Here is a 19,445-nt window from a genome sequence, read left to right as displayed (position 1 = left end):
TCTTTGACATGGCTTCATTACGGTAAGTCTCCCTATATTTTGAAGGCATTAACAAGAAATAACTTTTAACCATCGTGGTAGCCCGATGAAACCCGATGGAACAGATCTTTGCCTTCCAACCAAATGATCCGAAAAGCGAGTTATTCCTAATGGTCTGGATGTAGGATCTGAAAAGGACAGTTGGTCCATCATTTCGCGATGGTGTTGGAGTGATGTATTCATCCGTTGGATTCATCCATATGATAGGGAGGAAGATGCAGGATCTGAAAGGGATAGCTGATCCACCGGCTCATGATAGTGTTGAAGTGATATACTTATCCGTTCGATTCGCCCATATGATGGGGAAGATGACGTCCGTTGTCTAAATTCATCCCCGAATCGAACATTCTCCAGCAAAATCTAGAGCCTTTATGGTCACATCTAGAAGAGTAGCTATGTTAGGACGCCCTCCCCCCCCCCCCCCCCCCCCCCCCCACCCACACCCCCAAACCCCTTTCCTATTACCAAAAAAAAAAAAAAAGGAATAACTTTTAGAATGGTTCAAAGTTAAAATGACTACAGACAAAACAAATGTATATTGTTTATTAAGAAACATTTTGTTCATATATAATACAACGATCTTATCAAAAGGGGGGAAAACAGAGACATGGTATGAACCAACGTCTTTCATGCAATTGACACTCTTGACTTCAACAACAATGGGCAGGTGATTAAATGACTACGCTATCATGCCAACTTAAGTTGCGCATAATCGCCCTGCAATAAATCTCTAGCATTCCATACATCTTTCCAAAGATACATTACCAAAGCTCGAGGAAAAAAGTGGATTTTACTTGTCAAAATTAATTTAGATCCACTTCAAAAATTTGCACACAACGTCGATATTTGCCCGAATTTCTTGGTTTTGTGAAATCTCATGATAGTCTCACAGCAAAGTATGGTGATTGGCTGCTATTGTAAAGTTTTGCTGAGGGATAATTCAGGAGAAATGATGCAAATATGCAATAGAGGAAAAGCCATCCTTATTAAATAAGAAAAATCCATTTGCAAAAATGGAACAGCTTTTGCATTTAGGGGTAAAAAAGGAAAAAAAAAGAAAAAAAAAAGTCCAAGGACTCAGCAAAAAGCTTATGTTCCTGGCAGGTTGCTTTATGCTCTAGATGCGCTGACATAAGTCATTCCCAGTGCCAAGGGTCCAATAAACTTATCTCCTAGTAGTCTTTAGATTCAGTAGCTTCTAGTATCATGATAACGTAATGAAAAAGATTAATTCAGAAAGTGTGCAAAGAGTGACCAATGTGTTGTGGCCGAAAGATTCACCAAAAATTGGTGAGGAAATGAAGGGAAGAAATGGCTGCTATCAACGCAGGGAAGAAATGGCTGCTATCGGCAGGTTGGCTACTTGTCACGGCTAACAGAAGCAGTTATTAGACCAATTGGATGATGCCGGTCATGGCTTGGTGGTGGCACCAATTACCATGGAATTTCTTGACCATTCCAAGCAAAGAATTTCCCATTGTCACTGGGTTTAGAGTTGTCTATGATGGTTAAGAGCTTCTGTACAGAGAACTCTTTTGTAAAGAGCTTACCCTGTGGTACATTTCTCTGGAATGGCCGTGAAAGGTCTGTATCAACAGTTCCAGGATGCAACAGAATGCAAATAATTGGATCCTTTTTTCGAGCAAACTCCACAGATATAGTCTTTGTCACTGCACACATGTGAAAAGAAAACAGAAACAGGATTATTGAAGATCCCTTATCCATCAAAATAGCACATTCAAGTCAGCATATTACTTGTTAGCAGTCTGTCCAAATACTCGTAATAGAAAATGTGAAATTTTCTAATGTAAAGAATCACAGATTTTTCTGTATCTTGTACTCTAAAATTGCACATGAAGCACTTTAATTTAGTCTCCATGCTTCATAACTTACTGATTTATATATGGTACCAACTACTTTTAAGATTTTATATGTATGGTCATCTTAGGACCAGTTTCAAAAGATACATGTTACAGCAGGTTCCTGTTAGAAATGTTGATGCATCCCTTAACACAAAACTTTCCTTGATGATCTATGACATTTTGTCCAGACAATAACTCCCAACAAAAACACAACTTCCCTTAATGATCCAGTAACTTCAAGAAGCAGAACTGAAATTGTTGATTGTATGCATAAGACTCATGCAGTGAAGAACAAAGATGAATTTTTTCTTAGGTATTGTCGACCAATCTGTTGAAAAAAATTGCTTTTATAATTCTTTACATAAGGATTTGCAAAATACCCCATCCCTGCCTGCATAAGCAAATTGTTAATCTCACAATATTTTCCTAGGTGTGATCATAAATTCATAATGGTATTATATATACACATTCTTGTTTCATTTCTCAAGTCAAATGTGGAGGGAAAAGGATTCGGATCCATTCACTTCATAATAAGAGGATACCACCATCAAATGAAGAGTCTAATATAAAATTTAAGTGCTTCAATATTTAATAGTAGACTCATATTGTCCATTGCTTGCAGTCAGCGTTTTCGGAGCCGTCCCGAACTGGCCGGTTCGGGGTGTGCCAAACTGTACCGGCAGAGAATTGAGATGGTTCCGGCGTGAAAAATGGCACATGCCGGTGCCGGGAAAGAAAAGAGAGAAAAAGAGAAAAAGAGAGGAAGAGAAAGAGAGAGGAAGAAAAAGAGGGAGGGGGGTATGTCGGAGGGGCTGCCGGAGGGCCTCCGACGGGCCGTCGTGGCCGTCGGGCAGCGTAAACGCCTCCTACGGATCTGCGGCGTGAAACATAGGTGATCCGCCCCGTTTTCCGTACTTTTTTAAAAAAAATCTATTTTTAAATGAAACCGGCATAGGGCTTGCTAGCTTCACTTAAGTGATGCCGGCAAACTCAGTGTCGGCTTCATTTAAAAAAAAAAATTTAAAAAAAAACATGAAAAACAGGGGCGGATCGCCCTTGTTTCACGTCGCGTAGCTGCAGGGGGCGTAAATGCCACCCGCGGGCCACGGCGGCCCGTCGGAGGCCCTCCGACGGCCCTTCCAGCAGACCCCCTCCCTCTTTTTCTTTCTTCCTCCCTCTCTCTCTATTTATCTCTCTTTCTCTCTTTTTCTTCTTCGGTTCGGCTCCGTTTTCTTTCGTCGGTTCACCTTGGTTGGAAACGGAACGGAACGGAGGCATGCCGAGCCATACCGCCAGTCGGCCGATACGGCCGCCGGTACCGGTTCCGCAAACTTTGCTTGCAGTACTAGAAATATGCATCATTTTGCTGATTAACATTCTCCTAGAGACCCAGCAAAAGGATTAGCAATCTATCTGAGAAGTCTTTCTTTTATTTGGAGGGGAGGGCGAGGAATAAGTATGATTCACATGTATCTCAGCAATTCAGCTTGACTTCATTTGCATTATAGTATCTAAATCTGGTATTTGATGGCCTATTCATGCTGTTACCAGGCTTTCATACTATGCTGTCTTGAAGGAGAACATGTTTATTGTCCATTAGAAGTACTTGCTATAGTATCATTGTTCAATATTTTAGATATACTAGCCAAAGAAAAAGTATCCTGATATAGCTAGCATAAAGGTAATGATAATGATGACATATCACATATACTGTTGATAGTTTTTTGAAAAAAATTAGTTTTCCTTTCCTCTAGTCTGATATGGAAAATTGTTTTGAAACCATAGATGTAGTTTGCCTCACAGAAATTTAAATACATGTAAATAAATATTCTACCTAACATACATATATGTCGATAATTGGACATGGATAACTGCATCTGGCTTTTGAAAATCCTATGTTCATTACAAATGAAACTGATATCCATCTGATTTCAAAATTTTGCCATTTTTGAAATGTCTCATACCAAAGTTTGTATGTTCAGCAAAACCATGTTCATACCCCACCACATTATTGGTTTCAGCATAAAGGTGTTTGTTGACCTTTTAGCACGATACCACAGTCACAACTACGATGGGTTATATATAAGACATGATTACATCACAGGACATGCATCGCATGTAGGAAAGAAAAAGTCAATACCAACAGCCACAGCAAATGACCAGATGCATAAATACCACCTCTAAAGTCTAAACTGATAGTGCTAATGGAAAGGCATGAGGAACAAAGTGCTGCAACGTGCATCACATACACTGATTTAATGCTGCTTTTGAAGAGCGATATGAATGCCATCCCCCCAAACCATTGTCTCCAATTGAGCCCACTCTGGCACTCAAGTTTGCTACAACAGCAAATTTTCTTTCTAGTCCAGAGCCACCGCCCACCCTCAGAAGTGGCCACATGTGCTAGTCATAAATTTTTGTGCAGAATTTAGCCATGTTATTGGTTATCACCAAAATGCAAGTCAAAAAGTATAAGAATAGTTCAAGCAGATCAGGAACACAAATAAAACAATCCAGTGGAAGATACCTTAATCACTAGAATGGGGCCAATGGCATTGACTTCATATGCAACCAGCAGAGATGATTTCTCTACCTTGCTTAGTGTTGTTTCTGCACTAAGTATGAGAGGAATTCCAGAATCAGAAAAATGATGAATAATGTTATCTATATTGCAAACTGCATGAGGGCAATTTCATTTTTCTAAACGGATATCTGATCAAATAAAAAGAAATCTCCAAATCAACACGAATAGAAAATCCAGTAAGGAAATTGCAAAGCAAATGAACACAAATTGCCAGTGGAAAATCTATAAAGAACTATCAATACTCAAGCAATTAAAGGGATAGAGGTACATACCAGGTTGTAATACATTAGGTACCGAAAGAATTCCAGAAGCATTAATCAGTAGGTTCAGTGACCCATAGCTTTCTCTTATAGAGGCTGCTGTTGCCTGCTATGAGAAATAACATTTTGAATGAATTTAGATATGCAATTGAAAGTGATATCTCAATGATGAGAGCTTGATAAAAGATAAGCATCTAACAGGAACAAGAAATAGAGTTTCAAGTAATAAGAAAGTAAATAGAATTTTTAAGCAGCAGCAAAACCGTAAGAATATCAAACATAGTAGTTCTCAACTGAAAGTAATATAAAGGTGAAACCAACCATCAGATAAAACATCAAAAAACAAGAATCTATTAGATATCTTCAGCCTCAGGTTGACAAATACTGTTGCAGTAATCCTTTCAACAAAAGAATACATAATAGTTTTCTGCCTCTGAATAAGCTATATAGCCCTTAGTAGCTGCACTCTTTTATAAAGCGTAAACACCCACTTCAGAGTTCAGAGTCTTCCCAGAATCTTGAAACCGCACCTGCTTCCCAAATGCTTCCTTGACTGAATTGTTTCCAAAGTATCTGCTTGTCCTCACCCACACCCGCACCATCTCCCACACTCACTTCTGATTCTGGCAACTACGATATAACCATGTAATGGAGGGTTCATCACTAAAAGAAACACCCAATTGAAGTTTGTCTCAATAAGCTTTACAAAAATAGCTCAGTTGGAGATCTCAGAATTATTGCTATCTTAATCTGTCTGCATGTGGAATAATTAGTAGAACACTTGGCTATGGACAATTCAAAAATCCGGTATTCCTTTGGCCAAAAAAATAGAATTGCAAATCAACAATAAAAGTAAATCTTTTGGTCAAGCTTAGGGGATCTATGCTTTCATTTATTTGATCCTGATCAAAGATAAATTTTATTTTATGCTCCAAATAAATGCCTTAACTGTACAGATATATAAGATTTATCAGTAATCATTAGTCTGTTGCTCAACAAACTGCAATTTCGATGCAAAAACACAAAGAAAAGGTTCTAACAATATATATCTGCAAGCAACATTGCATCCTTTACTTATATAAAAGGAAATATAAAATATTTTATACGAAAAAACAGACAGGAATTCAGCATAATTTGCATTAATTCATTGTCAACTACGTATCACAAGGACTGGAAAACTGAGAAATCATTTAGCACAGAAATGTATATAAGGTTTAATTACCTTAAGAACCTCATAGGTGGAACTTTGCTGACAACACTAAAAGAAAGAACCTATGGTACTAAGTTGCCTTATTTTCCTTCAAAATCCTGGGCCTTCATAGTGTTTCTACTATATTAGGTTTTAGCATAACCCCTTTCGATTTGTCACAGCTCCAAGCTCTACAATAATAATTCATGAGAACACATGTCCCACAAGTAGCACAAAAACATAATGAAAAGTAAGAGACGCCAAATCACAACAGATAAATCAACATTCTACATGCAGAACTATTTTAAGCATGCTAACATGTTTGATATTCAATTTGTTCTTCTATTAAAAATGGGCATTCATTTATTTGTTTATTTTATCAGAAAAATAAGTTAATATTTTTTAGCTTAGAAAAATCTAAATATTCCATACAGTAACATAGTATGCCAGTTTGACATCTAGGAAAGCACCTCACACTGTGAAGCCTACCAACGAACACCTCGTTATATCAATTTTGAGTTACTATTACACATCTTTCACTTGGCTCGGGGGAGATAAATTAATTGGATCAAAAATTTAAGCATCTTTCAATATCAAGAATGTGGAGTATAAGTGTGATTAGATCAGTTCCTGGCATCTAGATGCAGCTTATATATTTTTCTGAATGTAAAACATAAAGCACTAAATGATTCAGACAAAAAAAAAAACTGGTATTACCTGTATGGTGCTCTCATTTGTTACATCCAGTTGCATTATGTTGACGCGTTCCATAAATTTTCTTTTCAATTCAAGAAGGCCAGTAGCCCCATCAGGATTCCGACAAGTAGCAATAACATGCCCTTTTTCATTCTTCTCCAACAGTTGCCTTGCCTGTCCCACAGAAATGTGAGAAATATATTCACTTTTTTTTTTTTGATGGAAGTGAAATATATTCACATGCTACCTGATGTCTGCTGCAACATAGGTTTCTAGCAGTAGACAAATGAATTGTGCATGGTCATCTGATATAAGACTTAAAAGCACAACCAAAATAAAGGCCTTGACTTTTGGTGACATAGTTCGGGTATTAGATTGAAAAGCATTGCTTGTCCTAAAATAGATTAAAAGATTTTATTTGGAGACATGGATACATTGTAGTTATGTTATCGATAAGATAGACCAAAATGCTTCAATTAATTAATTCTTGTAAGTCAATGGTTAGTCAAGTCTTAATATACTTTCTTCACTGAATTTAAATGGGGTATATAGGTTTCTTTGAGAAGCCAAAAAAAACTCAAATAAGCCATCTCCAGTCCATCAGACATGAAAAGAGAGGAGGCAAAAAAAGAAGAATAAAGTATGATAAACATAGATAGTGTGCATAGAACCAATATTTCACCATCAAATGCATCTAATATTGACCAGTATAGAAGCCTATCTAATGTTGCAGAATATCTTGTCCTAGGGCATATAGAGTCCAGTGAGTTCCTAGGTCTACTGCGATGACAATCAGCAAGCATTATAGATCTGATATGTTTCTTCTTGGTCACTATTTTATGTAAAATTAGCCAAACCCATAATTTTAGAGCATCTGCTTGAAAGTTTATTTATTTCTGCTTGTCAGAGGACAAGTACTATATCCTCATGATTCTGATTCCAGTTCTTCTTTCCCCTACTTTTCCCTTGTTTTCAGGTCCGTCACTTCTGAATCCTAGCATCTAAAGATGCATCTGTGGTTTATCAAAGTGTTTCATTGGATGAATGTGCAAAGATATTCATTGACTGTACTAGGTAGTCCATTAGATTGGTACATTGATATGGCCAGCAAGGAATTCGACTGAATGTCTCGGCATCAATGCACAGGATGGAATTGTAAAAAAAAAAAAATGATAGAGAGAAATTCAAGATTCAGGATAAAGATCCTACTTTTATGAACACCCAATATTATAATATTAAGCACCACTTCTACCAGATGGAAGTCACAATGAAGCGTGAATACAGTTTCTCTCTCTTTCTCTCTTTCTACAAATGCTTACTATTTAGGTATATCTAGCTTAGCTTTGATAGTGTTTAGGCCAGTCTTAAAGTCCTCAATGCTTCACCCTATCAAAGAGCTTCTTTGCCAATAACAAAGTTGATAGTGCTCTACTGTATGTTTTCAAAAGCTGGGTTAGCCACTTCAACATATTCTAGACTGACTTTTAGCTGATTTTAAATAATTTTCTTGACGGATTCCAAGTGTTACATCTTGGTGGTAATTCAAGTTTACATCCCTTATTCTTCCATCTGCTCTTCCCCTTCTTCCATTTATAAATCCACAATCTTTGTAAAGGTGATTTCTATACAAACATATCAATTACTTCACATGTTTTTAAACTTCTTTTGGTTCCAACGTTAACACCTCATTACTTACATAGTATACAGTTTTTATAGCATCATTGCAACACATTTTTGGATATTTCATTCTCAACAATTATGTCCTCCTCAAAACTTAAAGCGGCACATCTTAAAAATATAATTCAGATCAAAAGAAGAGGTTCAAGCATTTGGACCAAATCAACATAACAAGCAATGACATAACCTATAACTAGAACTTTTCACGTGCAACTTGAATAAGCAATAACATGAAGTGTTAAAATAAAGTTCAAAGCATGAAACAGAAGAACATTAAGGACCATCAGAAAACAAAATAAACCCTAAATTTTATAAAATATGGAGCATGAATGGGTTTTTCTCACGAATTCAAGGCCAATTCCTCTGGAAGCTCCTTGCACCATGGAGACGCCGCCTTCCCATTTGGATGCAGCGCTACAGAAAAATGCCTTTCTCAACGATCTCATCAAGATTGGTGGTGATACCGCTAGCTTCATCATAATTCGATCCCACCCACCCCTTTTTGTATTCCAAGGGAAAAGAATCCTCCTTTTTATCCTTAGAAGTTTCCTCTTGTTCTTCGCCCCTTCAATCCTTCGCTAGAGCGAATTCTCAAAGTTCGGTCCGAGAGAATAATCCACCCTCGGAACCGTAGAGGAGGAGGATGGCATTTCTTCTAACTTTCGGCTGATGCAGTGCTTTATTGTGATGAATTTCTTCGGCAAAGTATAATTTTTTGAGAGAAAGATAAAGTGAAAGGAACTTGCAATTTTTTTTTTTTTGGGTGGACAGGGATGTATAAAGCCAATCTGGTTAGCTAATACTCTGCGAAGAGGTGAGATGAAATCCTTTAAAAAGATATTGGGACTCTACAGCAATCTTTTATTTTCTGATTTCTATAAATATATTTATTCTTGATTGATTAATTTAATCTATTCATTAGTAAAATAGAATCTAAATTTTATGAAATATTTTTAAAAAAATTATTATTTTTTGAATATATTGAAATTTTACTTTCTTTCGTTATATGCAAGAAAATATGTTTATTTTTTAAAATATAATAAAAATTTTTTCTAAAGATACTCTCTTACACAATGGAGGATGGCATTATCTAGGGCTAAAAATGGGTTCGGACTGGCCCGAAGCCCATTGGGCCAGTCCGACTTTGGGTCGGGCTTTAGGGTAGCCCCGAAATAATTCAGGTCGGATTTGGGCTAAATTATAGAGCGTATTTATCTTTCGAGCCGGGCTCGAGTATGTCCTTAGTCCGGCCCGAGCCTGGTCCGAAGTTCAGCCCATCAATTTTGGTCCGAACCAGCTCGAATTGCAGCCCGTTAGCCCGAGCCCGATTCTTAATTTTTAAGAATTAGTCTCCCTGAGCCTGATTCTTAATTTTATAGCCCGCCGCCTTGCCCTGGCCTTTCGTCTTCACCTCTTCGGACTTCACAAATTTCTCGTGTGATGCCCTAGCCCCTGGCCGTGGAATGAATCGTGGTCCTTGTCCATCTACCGGCCATCGCCGTCTTCGTCTTCTCCCATCGCCGACGAGGGTATCTTCTCTTCACCCATCGGCCATTGGTGTTCGTCGGACTTCCAGACGGCCTTTATCGATTTTCGTCTTTCATCTTTCGGATGTCTTCTCTTCACCCATCGGCCATCGGTGTTCATCGGACTTCTGAGTGGCCTTCATCGACTTTCATTTTTCATCTTCTGATTTTTCGCCATCACCGACTCTAAGATTCCGTCTTCCCCCACCTACCATCATTAATGCGGCGACATCGGTCTTCCATCTTCGCTCATCGAGTCATCAGTAAGCACCAACACCAGTCTTCGCATCCTTAGTCTTCACCTGTCGCCGTCTCTGGGCTTAGACTCTTAGAGGAAAGGAGCATAGAGATAAAGAGACCTGATACTTTCTAGTCTTGAGGTGATAAGATATTCTTGCTTTAAACATAGTGACCATTGTGCTAAGCCTATAGCCTACAAGATTGTGCATGATGATACTTTAGGATGCATAGTTATGCATAGTTTTTAATTTATGCTGTAATTTGATATTAACTAGTTCTTTTGAGTAATTTATAATATTATTTATACAGTTTATTTTTTTAATATTTGAATCTAAAATGGATGAAAATGAAATTATTGAACATATAAGGAATGAAGGTGACAAAAATAAAGATAATTCTGAAATTGATTGTGACAAAGGTTCTAAGAAAAGATCTTGGGTATGGACTCATTTTATTGAGGAAAAAAATCTAATGAATCAATAGCTACATGCAAATATTGTAAAAAGGTATTAAGTGGCAGTACAAAAGGAGGAACAAGTCATCTTAAATGGCATCTTAAAAATATTTGTAAGAAATATCAAAAGAATCCAGTTAATCAAATATTATAGTAGGAAGTTCAAAAGATCTGGTGAAGTCTTTTAAATTCAACCAAGAAGAGAGTAGAAAATTACTTGCAAAATTTATCATATGTGCCGAGCTTCTATTTCGTATTATTGAGCATCTTATTTTTTCAAATTTTATGAGATCTGTTCAGCCATTGTTTAATGTTAATGCTCATAAGATAGTAAGAAATGATTATATGGCTTTGTACCAAACAGAAAGAAAAAAATTGCATGATACATTTAAGAAATTCAGTTCTTAGGTAAGTTTCACTACTGATATTTGGACATCAAATCAAAAAATTGGTTATATTTTTCTCACAGCACATTATATTGATTCCGAGTTTATTCTATATAAGAAGATAATTAGTTTTAAGAAACTACCATACCCTTATACAAGTTTTGCAATTGAAGATGCTATTGGAAAGTGCCTTCTTGAATGAAAATTGGATTCTAAAATATGTGCTATTACTATAGATAATTGCTCCACAAATGATGTTGTAATTAGAAGGATTCAAGATCATTTTTTTTACGGAATGTTATTTAATGGAGAGTATAGTTATATTAGATGTTGTGCACATATATTAAATATTATGGTTCAGGATGGGATAAAAATAATTCATGAAGCTATCGAATGCATAAGAGAGATTATTAGATATGTGTCTGCATCCCCATCTCGAATGCAAGAATTTAATGAAATTGCACAACACATGAGACTTCCTATTAAAAAAGGGCTCAATTTGGATGTTGCTACAAGAAGGAATTTCACTTATAAAATATTGACTGATGCAATTACTTATAAATATATTTATATTAGATATGCAATCGAGCATTCATGTATATGTCCCAGCAATAATGAATGGAAACAAGCTGATGTAATTCTTAAATTTTTAGAAGGCTTTTTAGATGCCACTAAAGTATTTTCTGATTACAAGTATCCCACATTTAATTTCTATATAAACAAAATTTGGAGAATTAGGACTCTATTGATGAATGGGAGTGTTGAGACCAATGATAATTATGATATATTAAAGCAGTTGACAAATGAGATGCAAAAGAAGTTCAACAAATATTGATCTCAGTGCAATATTTTATTGGTCATTGCTTCTATTTTGGATCCGAGATCAAAGTTGATATTTATAGAATTTTGTTATCAAATAGCATTTGATGCATAAGAGAACAAGAAAAAGATTGATGATATTCGTACTTGTCTTTATAAATTTTATAATGAGTATGCAGATGCAATAAGAGTGCAACCTTCTATGAGTTCAAATGAGCTAACAGTTGATTTTGATGGACAAAGGGACATAAATTCAATTTTTTCTTTTAATTTGAGTAAAATAAAATTTGACATAGATTTTGTTCAGTTTAGAAATCAAATTTCTTCGAAAATACCAAAGAGATCAGAGCTAGATAGTTATTTGGATGATGATGTACTTTCTAATTTGAGAGACAAGTAATTTGATATCTTGGCATGGTAGAAGCACAATGCAGTAGTCTATCCTATATTATCAAAAATGACTAGAGATATTCTCATTATTTCAGTCTCTACTGTTTCATCAGAATCGGCATTCAGCATTGACGGTAGAGTTGTAGACTAGTATCGAAGTTCATTGAGCCCATCTACTGTTGAGGCCTTAGTTTATATCTAAGATTGGCTTCGTGAAGAATATGATGAAGGTATATAAATATTTTAAATTTATGTTATATTTTTTATTTACTTATAATATTTATATTTTGAAGATTTATGATTGATATGTGTATTAACAGTTACAAGTAGCTTGATTGCAGATGATGGTACCCCGGAGCAAGCCAAACAATAAAGTTGGGACATGGATATAATATTATGTAAGTATCTATAAAATTTATTTTAATCCATATGAAGTTACAAATCTTCATATTTAAATTTTTTCATCTTCTAATTATTTAGTTTATTCTAAATATAGATTTTCATGATAATGGATGAATGAAGATGGAGGAAAAATATTTTGCTGGAATTCAACTCATGTGAAGAATTTTAAAAAATCTGAAGCATATGAATTTCTATTTATTGAAAATTTCTTATTTATCTTGTTTAAAAAATCTCTCTCAGACTGACTGATCATTAATTAATAATTGTCTCTTTTGTTTTAAGGCAATAATTTTGTGGACAGAGGTTAAGATTGTAAGTTTTGGTACCTGTTTGCATTCTTTTGGTCATCATATTTATATACAATTTATTGTTTGGATATGCTTTTCTATTATTTTTTGTTCTTGGATGCACCCTTCTTTCCTGTTTTCTTTTCCCACCTCTAGCGATAAATGATGATCACAAAAAATTTTGTAGTTTATCAGTATAATTTTTATTAGTGCAGCTAAGGAGTATGGTGCTGCCCAGAGTTGTTGGTTTAAATTATCTTTAATTGATACATCAATCTACTAACAATAAATCAAATTTAATTGGTTGTGCTGATACCTTAACAACTAATCCGGCCATGCTAGATCTTCAGCCTAGTATTGTTTCCACGTATAACTATATGTATTTAGCAAATCAGTTGGTATATGATGTATTCATGAAATAAACCTAGTTCCTTTCTGCATAAATGTTGTTGGAATCTAACTATTATGCTGAATTATTTGCAGGGTGAGCTAGAAATTGGATTTTTAAAAGTAAGTTTCTTATATCCACTTTTTGAACTAAATGAATTTTGTATAATTTATATCAGGAACTTATGTGATTGTCAAACATTGCCTTGCCTGCCATATTGCTCTGTATTACTCAAAACATAGCTTTTGAATTTCATATCTTCAACCTTATACATTGTTCATATCTAATTATTTGTTACTAAATTATACGCTGACCAACTATTTTTATTATCTTTACCCAAATAATCTTAAAATTTGCTTTAGAAGTATTCAGTGGATTGGTTTAGACTTGATGAATTAAGTTGGGATTGAAATGGTATGCAGATGGTTATGGGTGGCATTTTCAATGGAAAAAATGCCAGTTAGTTGCTTATGAGTGTCAAATTATTCTAATAATTAAAAGTAAAAAAATTTCTTGTCCTACTGGCAACTTTTTATTTTGTTCATCCGCTGCAGTGCATTAGTGAGTCCCAAAGAATTATATTTTCGCTTGTCTAGATAGACCATGATATATAAAGGTGAAATAATTGAAAATCGTATGATAACATGTAGAAATATCATTAGCAATGCTTCTCTGTTCAGTCTCACTTGAACCCTCTCCTTGAATGATGCATCCAACCCCATATTAGATGCAAGTCTCACATGTTCTCACCATCCCTATGTGTATGAAGGCAAGCATTACTATCCATCAATTGCTCTTGATTACCTCTATAAATTATCTCTTTAGATAACACACAAGCAACTTGGTCCTAAATGAATGGGTTGTCTTGATGGTTATGCTATGATGCTTGATATACATAACAAATATGGTGTTTCCTTTTTTTCCTATACAAGTTCCCATTACCATTCTAACCTTTTCCAACTATCTGTAAGTCATAACATTTCATCCTATTTTCTTCATATTATCATTTCACCATTTTGTGCATGTTATTGATGGTTTCATCATACTGATTGATTGATAATATAGTTTCAGTCAATAACTCTGTGGTTTATGCTTGCTCCAGGAGAAAGCAAGAAATCAATTGGAATGCATCACCGTTTGGATTCTAGAGGTCAACGTGAGGGCAAAGTCATTGATTACAGGTATCACTCTGAATAGTGAGACTTTCATTTCATTTTCAATCAGCATGTAGCCTTCTTATCTTATCATACCGGATTGTACACTGATGAGTATGTGGACATAAATAATTTGGGTTGCCTTAATTTCATTGAGTACAACATACTACTAACATGATTTGTATCGCTATCTGCACCATGTTGTTCTTGTCTAACCTGATGAAAATGACACTACCTAGATTCAGTTACCCAATTTTATTAATAATGTCTCTACTTTATTTGCACATCTATTTGGTATTCAAGGCATTAGACTTATTTTTGCTGCTCATACTATAGATGACCTTGAAGTTCAAATTCATATCAGTAATCGCAATTATATTTTAAAAAGAGTTTTAGAGAATAGGATCTTAATCCTGAGGGCTACATAAACCTGAACTTGCAAAACAAGCCATTGAAAAGAGGAAGACTGGAAAGAAAATGTAGGATTGCAAGTACCAAACACACACAAAGCCCGATTGGGCTCGAGCTGGGCTCGGGTTTGGGCCAAGCTGATTAGGTTCGGGCCGGTCCGATCGGATCCGGGCCGGGCTCGGGCCTTATATTTTAAAAAATTTTCAGACCGAAGCTCGGCCCCAAGCTTATTAAAAAATTACGGGCTGGGCTCGGGTAGATGTGTGGCCTAGCCCACCCTGACCCATTTCTAGCCCTAGCATTATCACAACCATCCAATTTTATGGATAATTTTACCCTCTAATTATGATCAAGCAATGAGTGATATCATCCACTCTTAAATATATGTATCGTCTTACACCTATTCTACCACTCAAAAAAAAAATCTCGATTCCTAAAATTAAAGAAACAACCTAGTATGCCCCCTTCATCTCCAATTTCTTTCTCTCCCTTTCCGATTTTATGGAGTAGCTACTGAAGGAGCCGGCGGCGAGGATGCCGGCCTCCAATGATGAAACTGACGGTGATGGAAGTCTTCATCTCAAGCAAGGCCTTTCCACCATCACATACACGTTTTGCACTAGAATGAAGGTCATCATGAGTATTCATGACTTTGATGAGTTTGAAGAGGCTGGCATTGGATAAGAACTTTTTCATCCTAGCCGTCCATAGATGGTGGATCTGCATGGGATCATGCCATTGGACCAGTAGGCTTCTATAATCTGATCCAGTTTTCATGGATAAATAAAAGGATGTTAGTAGGCCAAAATATAAAAGGCCTTTGGTGATAATTTAGATCCAAGAAAGAATATTAACAGGCTATAACACTGTTGTCACCCAAGAATAAATCCAAAATATAAAAAGATGTTGGTAAAAAGGAAGTATCTAGCAGACTTTGTAATCAGATCCACTAGGAGTATAATTTAAATTTCAAATACTATTATCATTGATCTAAGCACTTATCATCATAAAGATGGGTAGGAGACAAACTCTAAGATTATTGCTCTAATATAATTACTTAATTAGTAATGTCCAATGCCACATAGAATCATCGATGAACAGCTCTCCAGAAAGGCGTCATCCTCACTATTACTCCTTCCAAGGGCGAAGGCACTCCAATGGACCCATCCAATAAACTACGTTCAACCACAACCCTCTATCCACTCTAATCTTGAATAAACCGCTTTACCCCTTGATGCCTAACCCCCTGCTTCTAAGCCCCTTCATTTTCCTATATCATATGTACTTTTTTTGAAGTCAAATCTCACAAACATCATATCAACTTCTTGAACCCCTCTAATGGTTACTTGATGTTGACCCCATCAGGCACTCCTCTAGAACCTATGGCCTCCCTCCTACCGTCCAAAACCCTACAGGCTATTACTTCCCCTCATCAGGAACCCATCCTAGTTGCTATAGCCTTCGATAGGATTCTAAATGCAATAGCACCTCCTAGCTATGATAACCCCACTAACCTACCACCTACATCTCCCCATCAGCTAGCCACACCTATCCTTAGCAAAAAGAGTGCTAGGCTCTATAGTAAGAAGTTGAAACTCCTTAGACTCTCAGAACTGTTGCTATCTGAGCCTGACCTTCTCTTCATCAACTCCTTAATCCCTAGGGAACTAGTTAGACTTGGACAAAATTATGGATTGATCCTCTCCCTAAAAGAAATATGCTCTTCTATCTAAAGACTCAGGGATATGGAAGCGAACAAATGTAGTAGGTCCACCCCTCTAAAAGTTTCATCGACCCAAGCATGATTTTTGAGCCACTACCTTGAACACCTAATACTGCTTGAATCCCTTTTGCTTTTTGTTGTACTCAGAGCCCATCCTTTTCAATGAAAATGGTTGAGACTCTCTAGGGTACCTCTCTAAATCTAAAGTTTGTGTGAAGGAGTCTTTCTTTTGTTCTCCACCTCTATTCTAAGAGAGATCCATCCTTTTCAACAAAAAATTATTGTCTTTTCCTTCCTCAAAAAATCCAGCTATATGCTTTGCTGTAATCAAATAGTGATGGCCATCTTATATTGGAATGTGCATGGGATGGGTAAGCTAAACAAAAAATGAGTGATTAGGGAGGCCATCAAAGTTTTTGCATGCTGGATTGCATGATTTCAAGAATTAAAACTCGAGCATATAGATATTAGACTGCTAAGATGGATTTGTGGCTAAAACGTAGATCTTTAGTATGCAAATGATGCTATTGGTGCTTTTGGTGGAATTCTTACATGCTGGAACTCTGCTATTATTGAGGGTACACTCAAACATCATGGATATTTCTCAATCTCAGTAACTTTTTCAATGAAAGCAAATGGCTTTCAGTGGCTCTTGATAAATATCTATAGACCTAATGACCAACAATCTCGAAAAAGCTTTCTTGAAAAGCTTAACTACATTTGACAGTTACACTAGGGCCCTTGGATCATCTTAGGAGATTTTAACATCATCCGATTCTCATTGGAAAGAAAAGGCTCCAGCAGCAATCTGACAGCTTCTGAACTTCTCAACAATTTCATCATACTCAACTCTCTCATCAAACTTAAACTTAGCAATAGAAGATTTACACGGTCCAATGTCAAAGAAAATGCTTTCATGGCGCAACTAGATAGATGTTTGATATCCCTGGAATGGCACAATGCATACCCCTTGGCCTTCATGTCACCTGTGGCAAGAACAGTCTCTGATCATATCCCTCTTCTCCGGCACTTTGAAGCAAAAAATCAAGGTATGACTTCAACCAAATATTTTGATTTGAGAACCTTTGGTTTTTGATTGTAGGGCTTGATGAGCTCATCCAATCTTGGTGGATTACTGCACCATCAAACCCTAACACAACTAAGAATCTTGTCTTAAAACTATATTTCCTTAGATCCAAGTCAAAAAAGTGGAACTACAAGTCTGCAGAAAACATAACGGTTAAGAAAAAAGAGATGTCTACTAGGATAGGCCCTAGACTCTGAGGAAGAATAAAGAAATCTCTCTTTAAAAGAGAGATCCGAGAGGTTAAACCTCAAAATACAACTTGACCTTCTTCTCTCCCAAGAGGAGACCCCATGGAAGCAAAGATCCCAAGTACAATGGCTGAAAAATGGCAACCACAATATGTTCTTCCATATTCACATAAGCAATAGATGGAGGAAAAATGCCATCTCTAAAATTTTAGACAACGAGATTCTGATCTCTAATCAAAAAGATATTGCGAAAGCTTTGTACAACTTCTACTCTAACCTTCTCGGCTCTAAGGATGAAAGAAGCATATATGTAGATGAGAGATTATTGTATTCTGAAGATCAACTAGTTTTAAGTAACCTAGAGCAACCATTTGTAGGAGATGAAATAAAAAGTATCATGTGACTATTTCGAGTAGGAGCTGGTGAGTGAGATAGAGAGTGCGACTAAGAAAGGAGCTTTTCAAGCTAGGGTTTCGACCTCTTCGAAGGTAAAATTGAAGGGGAAATCACCTATCAAAGGCCTTAAAGCATCTGAATCGACGAGGATTTCTTCGTCGGGCCCCTCAATGGGTCCTGCGGAGACTTTGCCTGTTGAGATAGCTTCACCTTCTCATGCTTCCTCTTCATAGAAGAAAAGAAGAATGGAGGGCTTAGCTAGGTCGTGGTCGGAGGTGGTGCAGGGCCAACATCAATTCCATTGGGAGATGATGAAGGCCATAAATGAGGAAATAGCATTGCTGGAGCAAAGGTTCATCAAGATTGTTATCTTCTCGGAGGAAGACATTAAAAACTCGATGGATCGATGGAGGTATGCTTTGATTGGTAAGTTCTTTGGACGTAGATTTTTTTTGGATTTTATTGAGAAAGAATTGAGATTAAGATGGAATATGGATGAGAGTTTTCATATCTTTGCTCTATCCAAGGGATACTATTTCTTTGTGCATCCATCTGAGGATGCTTAGAATCAAATTCTAGATAAGGGACTATGGTCCTTGGCTAGCCAATTACTAGTATTGCAACCTTGGAAGCCTAATTCACCTAGGACACGGTACTATCCTGTATGCTAAGGTTTGGCTCCATCTCCTAGATTTATCTTTGAAACTTTAGGAGTCAGAAAAAATCTATAAAATAGTTTTTTTGGCTGGTCGACCTATGTGCCTTGATGAATGGACTTTGAAGTCCAAAAGGATGAGGTATGTGAGGGTGACGATTTTTTTGATTTACAGCAACCTGTCTGCCCTCGAGTCAAACTTCAAGTTCATGAATCTATGAAGACCTTCCTAATATCTATTATCTTTGTGGGTGCATCGACGTAACTTTGGAATCCTGTGGTTGCTTGGAAGGCTGGGGTTTAGATATGCCTCTTACTTTTGGGCCCTGGATCTGAGCAGCTAGGGTACCAATGACTTCGGCATCCTCAAGTAATGTCCTTGCTTCTTCTCTGGCTGGTCAGGTTGATGTGGGATAGAATGTTCCTAATAAGTTGCTAAGAAATTTTTCTCCTAAAGTTTTTGATTCTTAAAAATCTATGGTAATGGGTGTTAACAATAAGTTCTCTCCGTTGATGAATTTATAATCTAAAAAGAACTCTGGACTCAAAGCTATGAAAATCATGGAACCTTTGATCTTTCTTGCTAAGTCTGCAGGACCTACTATAGTTAAAGGAAAATGAAAGAGATCGCC

General features: G+C 36.5%; 1 protein-coding gene and 1 pseudogene across 2 annotated transcripts; one reads left to right on the top strand and one right to left on the bottom strand.

Moving 5' to 3' along the window:
• Window positions 1-1,230: 1,230 nt before the first annotated feature.
• On the bottom strand, window positions 1,231-9,103 carry LOC105046768 (uncharacterized). 2 transcript variants are annotated; one of them, XM_010925477.4, is made up of 6 exons: window positions 8,652-9,103; window positions 6,652-6,804; window positions 4,758-4,851; window positions 4,429-4,511; window positions 4,151-4,304; window positions 1,231-1,709 (listed from the first exon to the last, which is right to left on the bottom strand). In XM_010925477.4, the coding sequence occupies exons 1-6, from the start codon at window positions 8,784-8,786 to the stop codon at window positions 1,474-1,476; spliced, it is 855 nt and encodes a 284-aa protein (XP_010923779.1). In that variant the 5' UTR covers window positions 8,787-9,103; the 3' UTR covers window positions 1,231-1,473. The 2 variants fall into 2 exon arrangements, with proteins under 2 accessions (XP_010923779.1, XP_019706731.1); XM_019851172.3 differs by having other exon boundaries at window positions 4,758-4,854; window positions 8,652-9,099.
• LOC140858826 (zinc finger BED domain-containing protein RICESLEEPER 2-like) lies at window positions 9,081-12,360 on the top strand (annotated as a pseudogene).
• Window positions 12,361-19,445: the final 7,085 nt, after the last annotated feature.

Source organism: Elaeis guineensis, chromosome 6, assembly GCF_000442705.2.
Source record: "Elaeis guineensis isolate ETL-2024a chromosome 6, EG11, whole genome shotgun sequence".
Lineage (NCBI taxonomy): Eukaryota > Viridiplantae > Streptophyta > Magnoliopsida > Arecales > Arecaceae > Elaeis > Elaeis guineensis.
The sequence above is the reverse complement of the archived record's forward strand: the minus strand, read 5'-3'. Positions and strand labels throughout refer to the sequence as shown.

Bases quoted from the DNA above. Each gene is read 5' to 3' on its own strand.
- LOC105046768 (XM_019851172.3), bottom strand. From the start codon at position 8,786: ATGATGAAGCTAGCGGTATCACCACCAATCTTGATGAGATCGTTGAGA. The intron at 6,805-8,651 runs GTGAGAAAAACC...TCTGTGGGACAG, and splicing joins GAGGAATTGGCCTTGAATTC to GCAAGGCAACTGTTGGAGAA. The intron at 4,512-4,757 runs GTATGTACCTCT...TACTTAGTGCAG, and splicing joins ACCTAATGTATTACAACCTG to AAACAACACTAAGCAAGGTA.